This window comes from Olea europaea, unplaced genomic scaffold (genome assembly GCF_002742605.1).
Source record: "Olea europaea var. sylvestris unplaced genomic scaffold, O_europaea_v1 scaffold908, whole genome shotgun sequence".
Classification (NCBI taxonomy): domain Eukaryota; kingdom Viridiplantae; phylum Streptophyta; class Magnoliopsida; order Lamiales; family Oleaceae; genus Olea; species Olea europaea.
Window position 1 is genome coordinate 162,345 of NW_019267557.1, and position 7,967 is coordinate 170,311.

General features: G+C 35.4%; 1 protein-coding gene across 1 annotated transcript; it reads right to left on the minus strand.

The window, feature by feature from the left end:
- Positions 1 to 808: 808 nt before the first annotated feature.
- Positions 809 to 3,874, minus strand: LOC111392249 (SEC1 family transport protein SLY1-like). Its single transcript, XM_023017537.1, has 3 exons — positions 3,658 to 3,874; positions 3,185 to 3,538; positions 809 to 2,650 (listed from the first exon to the last, which is right to left on the minus strand). Exons 1-3 carry the CDS (start codon positions 3,686 to 3,688, stop codon positions 1,155 to 1,157), a joined length of 1,881 nt encoding a protein of 626 aa, XP_022873305.1. The 5' UTR covers positions 3,689 to 3,874; the 3' UTR covers positions 809 to 1,154.
- Between the last annotated feature and the right edge of the window lie 4,093 nt (positions 3,875 to 7,967).

Here is a 7,967-nt window from a genome sequence, read left to right on the forward strand (position 1 = left end):
TTTTTTAACTTGCGATTAACTTGTTTATGGCAGGAAGAAAACTCTCCTTTTAAAATTTCCCCCCTTTTTTTTAAGTGGCCTGACCATTTTACTTTTCTTGTTTTAAAATAAAACTGAGTCCAAATGTGCATGTAATGGTAGAACTAACAAAAAATGGATGGAAGGACAGTTTCCGTAACGAAACATGAAAATAGAGGTAAAAATATAAAAAAAATTAAAATGTATGAACATTTTGCACACTAAAAGCAAAACATAAAGATGTTTTGTGCCCATAAGCCTATAATATATTAGAAAGATTCAAATAAATTATTTTATTATTGAAATACTAATAAACGTACAACATAAAAAGGAATTACGTTAGCTAACTACGATTAATTTTAATATTCTAATGATATATAATTGAAAATGGTAATAAGCAAAGTTTGAGAAGCTACCATTTTGCTCCAGTTTCTTCAATAATCACTTTCAAATTTACCAAATGGTTAAAATAGTAGTGAACTATTTGACAATTAAAAGTTGAACTCTAAATCAATTCCAAACATGACAACGTTTCATCACTACTGATTTTACAGCCTGTCATGAATATGCAGTCAAAATTTTCAAGCAAAAGCCAAGTAGCAATATGTTCCAAGCTTCAACAGGAAGTTAAAAGGGGTGAGCGTTCTACTACAATTAAAGTCAGTCGCATACAAAATTGGGAAAAAATTCGATTGTGCTACATGTACATCACTATTTACAAATTGGTATGCATACACATGATATGGTGATAAAATATGATTGGATTAAAATTTCTTCAACCACATAAAAATTAAATAAATAAATCTTCTCAACTCTCTTCTGGATAGCTCATCTATCTCTTATACCTCTTATACATAATTCAAAAAAACTAAGGCAGCACATTAATGTCCCAACAAAATAGAAATAAATCATATACAGATCTAAACGTAAAATTCAAGGTTTAATGGTAAAGTATGGCAAAAACACTCACTTCGATCAAGATAAAAACATTTTCTTGCATCACGTTTCAGGAACAAGATTAAGAAAATCACCATAGAAGAATTCCCGCAGCCATCCTCTCGGCAGCTTCAAGAATATGCCCACTATATCCTCAAAATCACACAAAGTTTGCTCAAGTGAAAAATACGTGTAAGCATCTATTTAACGGCTGGAGCAATCTCACTGCTTCCTAATCCCATCTTCTTTCCGAGTACAGCAAGCTGCTCGACAAACTCACCTCCCGTAAGGATTTCTGTTGCTCCATAAATGACATGCTTGACTGGCTGCTGACTGTGTGCAAGATCTTGCAAGCTCCCGTGCTCTACATAATTTCCACCACCGATCATAAATATGATAGCTTCTTTGAATGGTCCTTTCAGGTGGCTGCTACTTGATCCAGAGGCTGACTTTGGAGCACGAGGATCGAAAACAAGATAAGAATCAATTTCGGGATTTGGTTTGCCCTCCATTAGTGCATCAACCGTTCTTGTCAGAGCAACCTGATGAGCACTAGACAACAAGTTTTTTACACCAGCAGTTACAGCACTGATCGACTGCCCATACAGTTTTTCAGCCCAGTCGACGATATTGCTCCTGCTGGCAGAATTTGCTGATGCTAATGCAATATTTAATGACTTTATCTTCTTCACATACTGAAATGCACTGGTATCAACCTCGGACTCCCTCAGTGCAACTTCAACCATTTCAACTTCTGAAGGAGAAAGGCTTTCAGTTGATATGAGATACATTATAGCAAACCTCAGTTTATCCATTTTATCTCCTTTCCCCCTGAGCATGCTAAGAAGCTCATTCTTATCAATTCCACCTCTGATCATCATTTCACTTTCCATTTTGGCATAAGAATCCAGAGATCTTTCCTTAATCTCACCCAACAACGCAGTAGCAATATTAGTGTGCTTATCAATCACTTGCTTCCGTTCAGTCAATTCAGGCAAAGAATTTACTGCACTCATCAGAAACTTTGTGTTGCCAATCAGATCTGACCCATCGAACTCAGCCCCAGCATTTCCTCCAGTTCGCCTATTTACCTCCTCAACATCTTTCTTATACTTGCTTAACTGCGTCTCAATTTCAACAGCCACTTCTGGAAACTCTAATGACCCATTTGCCATCCAAAATGGGTCCGAATGATCCAATTCATACGACTTCATCCCACCTTTCTCCCCTTTGACATTCAATCTATTCAACCTCATCCCAAGCACGTCATGAACTAGCGGCTTATACCTAAATTCATGCTGTATGGCCACAGACAGCTCGAAGTTCCTATCAAATATACATAAAATCGGCCTCTGAAACGAGCTCGTGAAATGCCCACCCTCAGTGAACAAATTGTTCTTTGCCAACAAATGATCACGCAACCTCTGATCAAGTAAGGATGCCACCATCTCAGAGGGCCCTCCACGGGGACACCTAATAATTGGCACAACAGCAAGCGTTGCCAACACACAAAACAACCCATTGACAATTTTTTCAACTATTTCCTCAATCTCTTTATCCCCAGCTGAGGGATCATTTAATTGAACGTAGCAATTCTTATTAGCAAGCGAAAATAAATTATCCTCAAGGGTCACAAATTCCAAATACTGATCATGGACCTTGGAAATTCTCTGAATTGAATCCGAATTAACTGCTCCTGAAGCACAAAGCATAAAAAAATAATCATTTTTGGTTTCTATTAAATATCTAACTTGATCATTCATGAAAACTGCTTTTCTTTAATTATCTTTTGGCAACTTAATATTGAGCTTTTAAAAAGCCGAATCTGATCATGAGTCACTTAGAACCAAGAACTACACTAATATCCCTTAAATGAACTCTTAAAGTAGAATTTATGTATAGTCCAACTAATGCTGGAGTTTCTGAAAAACTGTGGTGTAACATACATACTTGTGTATTGGGCATACACCTTCGGTTATATATGTGAGAGCTATGCTAATCCCCCCTTAAATAGATTGCTTCACGTTCAATTTTAAAATAGAAACTACAGATTGAAAATGGCCCTGCATCATGGGTCTTAAAGTATACATCACCAATCAATCATACTAGAAGCTAGTATAAGATCAAAACAATACAATAATATAATTTTCTCTTTGAATCTTAGGTCAATGTCCTAATGAAATCCAAAAAATAAAATTCAAATCAAATACCAGTAAACTGTATAATATACCAGATGCGAGGTCCTCGAGGAGGGGCCTGGGAATGGAGGAGGAGAAATTGAGGTGAAACGAATCATAGAGCGCCCTGGACGTATCCGAGACTATACGCTGGATGTTGAGTTGGGTAGGCTGAACGAAGTATACAGCGGGGACATCATGGACTGGCTTGCGATCCTTGTCGACAAGAAAGTAGAGCGTGACACCATGCTTCCGCAGATCCTTGACGTGGATCAGCGGCGACAGTATATCCTGGCAGAACCTATCGTAAATCAGGATCTTGTACACCTCTTCGTTTGCCGTCCCCACTCCGCCACCAACCGGGTTAATTACTGTCTGGTTCAGATTGAGCATCCGGATTATGCACTCTGCACATCCAGCAACAAGATAAAGCTAAACCCAGAAATAAAATTACCCAAAAATTGTGCGTCTACAGGAAATCGGAACTGCACAACCGAGATCTGGGTGGGAATATTAAAAAAATTACCCGTTTGCTTTAGCCGGAGATTGAGTGCCATCGTCGATCACGATTTATCTTCGCTTCCTTCTGGAAAATGATGTTTTGGTTGTTGCACAAAGAAACGGAAGATAGGGTGTTGCTTGAAATGAGTTGGTCCATATTACCATTTTCTCGCGAGTAGTTGTTCGACAGAAAACAAAACGAGTATTTTTTTGTTAGCGGAGAATAGTGCTATTTATCATTATGATAATAGAATATCAATGACATTAGAATCTATGTGATATATGAAATTGGACATATCAATTTTTATGAGAGAGAGAGAGACGTTGTCTCAAGATAGAAAGAAAATGTGTGGCAAAATATGTTGTCATATCATTCATGTTCCACTATCATGATATAAATAACATTACTATTATACAAGTTTTCAAAAATTGTAGTTCAAAAATCAGATATAAGATCTAGTTATACATAAATCAGTTGAAATATGAATATTAATAATAGTATTTTAAAATTTGCCCCTCCACTTAGACCTCACCCCATATCACACCCATCCACCCCAGCCCAATTTCATCCCAAACCCTAAAATTCACTTGTCTCTTAATTTTCTCTCCTTACCTTCTCCCCCTAACCCATACCTCTCTAATTTAGTGCCATCGCAATCGTTGTTGGGCTCTAACGTCGACCTTACAGTGGCACCCATCTCTCTATGCTCTCTTTTACATACAGGACGACGTTGGAGACACCACCGAGCTCACAGTGATATTGGGAATACTGTTTTACACTTGGCATTGTACTCCTTCGCAATGAAGAGGTGATTTTACTTATCATTGAGGGTTTGCTATTGCTGGATGATTCACCTTTTAAAGCCACTAGTGATAATGCCTTTTCAGGACCTTAAATTGGCAGAGCTGATGGTTGTGGCATTTTTACTGGGCCGTTTGTTCAAGCCCAACTGGGGCTTTTATGGACCTGTGAAGAACAGGTGGTCCAGCTCCTGGAATGATGCAACCCTAGTTTCACGGTCCCTAATTTCTTACCTATAGCAGTTGTCGCAAGTTCAGGCACAATAATGAGGCCTTCGGTAATGCTTTTTCTTGGAGGCTTTTGCCTAGACATAGGATGCCTGTTATGCCGTGGTCACCATCAGAGTTCAAGCTATGAGATCCTTCGCACCACCGCAGTTTGGATAAAGCCGCGACATTGCTTAATGATAATATTGTTTTGGTGGTTTGCTCGCTTGTTTTATTGTTTTGGTCTTAGATTTTTGCTTGTGTGCAGTTTGCATATGGTGGTATTCATGCGATAGTGGTGGAATGTCCGTGGTTTGCATGTTGTGGTGCCAGTGCTGGTGAGGTTTTGGTAACTCACTAGTCACATGTCATTAATCAAGCTATGAGATCCTTCGCACCACCGCAGTTTGGATAAAGCCGCGACATTGCTTAATGATAATATTGTTTTGGTGGTTTGCTCGCTTGTTTTATTGTTTTGGTCTTAGATTTTTGCTTGTGTGCAGTTTGCATATGGTGGTATTCATGCGATAGTGGTGGAATGTCCGTGGTTTGCATGTTGTGGTGCCAGTGCTGGTGAGGTTTTGGTAACTCACTAGTCACATGTCATTAAACGTAGGTCATAGAACAATGTCTATAGGTTACAGATCACTGATCTAGGTTCAAAGGTAATATTTCATAGGTTACAGATCAATATCAATAGTTCATAGATCAATATTAACCTATTATCGATCATATGTCACATGTTTTTGTACACTGATAACATGTCACAGATTCAAATTCAAAGGTTAAAGTTCATATGTTGACATGTAACAATTCACAAGTCACAGATCATTTTGCATGGGTAACATATCCATGTCTATAGGTTACAAATAACAACTCGATGTCCAAAGTTCACATATCCAAGAGAACTGGTCATGAGCCATTGGATCAATATCACAACCAATAGTTTATATGTAGGTTCAATCACACCATAAAAAATCCATCAATTGAAGTTCAATTAGTAATCGTCAATTATATTTTGCCAAAAGTTTGTCATTTGAAGTTCAAATTGAAGATCAATATCACCGATAACAGTTTACATGCTGGTGTCTGTAAGAGGAGTTGACAACAATGGATGTCGCCGACTGTGAGAGTAGATGTCGACAGGTGAATATTGACAAAGGATGGGTATTGATGACTGTGAGAGTGGATACCGACGGTGGGTGGAGACAGTGACTATGAGAGTGGATGGTGACGGTGGATGCTAATAACTATGGCTGGGACTGGAGAGAGATTGGAATGAGTCGAGATTTTTTTATATATAATATTTATTAATTACCATCTGAGTTTTGAATTTGTAAACTTGTTCTCTTAAAATTGAATTGGCATATATTTAAGTCCTAATATATGAAAATTTCCCTAGTTTTTTAGCCCAAGTTAGAGCCCCATTTTTGGGCCAAAATTTATTTTGAAATAGTATTTATTGGAGAATGTATAGTTAAAAAATAAAGAAAAGTTTTGGATTTGTGTTTAAAATATTTTTATGACAGAATGCATGATAAAAAATGAGTTTTGAAAAAATGAATTTTTAGAAAAATAGGGGCCAAACATAGGCTTAATAATTTTAAAATAAGTTCGAATCAAATTAATTTAGGCGTGTTCTCGATTGAGATTTAAATTCCAATTAAATCAACATGTCTCAATTGAAATTTTAATAAATTTCACTAAAATTTAAGTGTCCATACTACCTTCACAAATTTATAAAAAATTCACTAATAAAAGGAATTTCAAGAGATCTGAACAAATTTCAAGTTTAAAATATACTTAACAAATTCATTTAGAATTTCACAATTTTTAATGAGATTATTAGGAATTCTATAGAAATCTATTTAAATTCATGAACTTCATTAAAATTTATAATATTCTAAAATTCTTTAAAATCCTAATTGAGGACACCTTCTTAATGTTGTCAAAGTGTTGTGTCATATTTATATCAAGTACATGACGATTTTTGTCAAGTAAGAGTAATAAAACTGTTTGAATAGACGAGTGAGTGAGTAAATATTTTTGTTCCTAATAATAAACAAAAGTTTAATGAGTATTTATTTAATTAATTCGGTTTGAAATTGTGCGCTCTCGAATATAGTAACTTGTAACTAGTGCATATAAAATTATACATGAGGCAAATGCTGATCATTAAAATTCATTTCACATGTTAAGACAACTTTTAGTTGAAAAATATTCTCAACCATAATAAATAATATGTTTATTAGTAAATGACAATTATACATCTACAGTTCTAGTTATTATTATGATTGCCTCCCTTGCAATCCTAATTCTTCCCTATAAATGAGGCTTTTGTTCTCAATGAAACACATTCAAATTTATTGACTTCTACTATCAGTTCTCCTATATATATATATATATATATATTTTTTTTTTTTTTGTCTTTTCTGGTCGCATTACCTAATCAACAAAGAAAAAAATTTCATTGGCACATAGACAACATACTTATATTTCATTGCCGCATTCAGACACAATCTCAAATTGTGATAATAAGAATATCCACTACAACAAGAGTAGTTATTTACAGTGTGCATTTCAAGCATGCCGTAAAAATTTTGCTTTCATGGCATGCCTTAAATATGTCACGTAATAATTCAATTACTTAAAATATTTACGACACACATTTAGAGCACACCATAAATAGTCTATTTTATGGCATAATTCTCAAACATGCCGTAAATGATTTTATTTGTTATTGTTTATATTAAAAATAAATAAATTTACAGCATATATGTTGCATGCCGTAAATGGTAAGATAAAAAGTGCAATTTTTTACCGCATACAATCAAGAATGTAGTAAAAATTGAATTTTTTTTAGCGGGATTTTTTTACAGTATACCTTTGAGCAGGCCATAAAAATGAACTTTCTTTTGTTTTCCTTTCTTTACTTATTTTTCTTTTTCTTTCCTCCTAATTTTTATTTTTCCTTTTATTTTTATTTTCTTTTCCTTTCCTCTTCTTTTCCATGTTTTCTTCTTTCTCCTTTCCTGTTATTCCCTCGACTCGAACCCACACTTTCGCTCTTCTAAGAACAAAGTTACTTTCATTGTATGTTCAATCAGAAATTAGAGCTTCCATTTAATAGACCATCAACGTCTCTTAAAATTTCCCAAAAGACGATGCAAATTGTCGCCTCTATTGTCTCTCCAAACCAAGATAATTTGGGCTTATGTTGTATGTAGTAATCTTCTTCACATTGTAGATTCGATTTTTTGCCATTTTTTTGCTGGTTGATAAATTGTTGATTTTGTTTGTTTGATTTTGAGCATTTTCTTGCTTTGA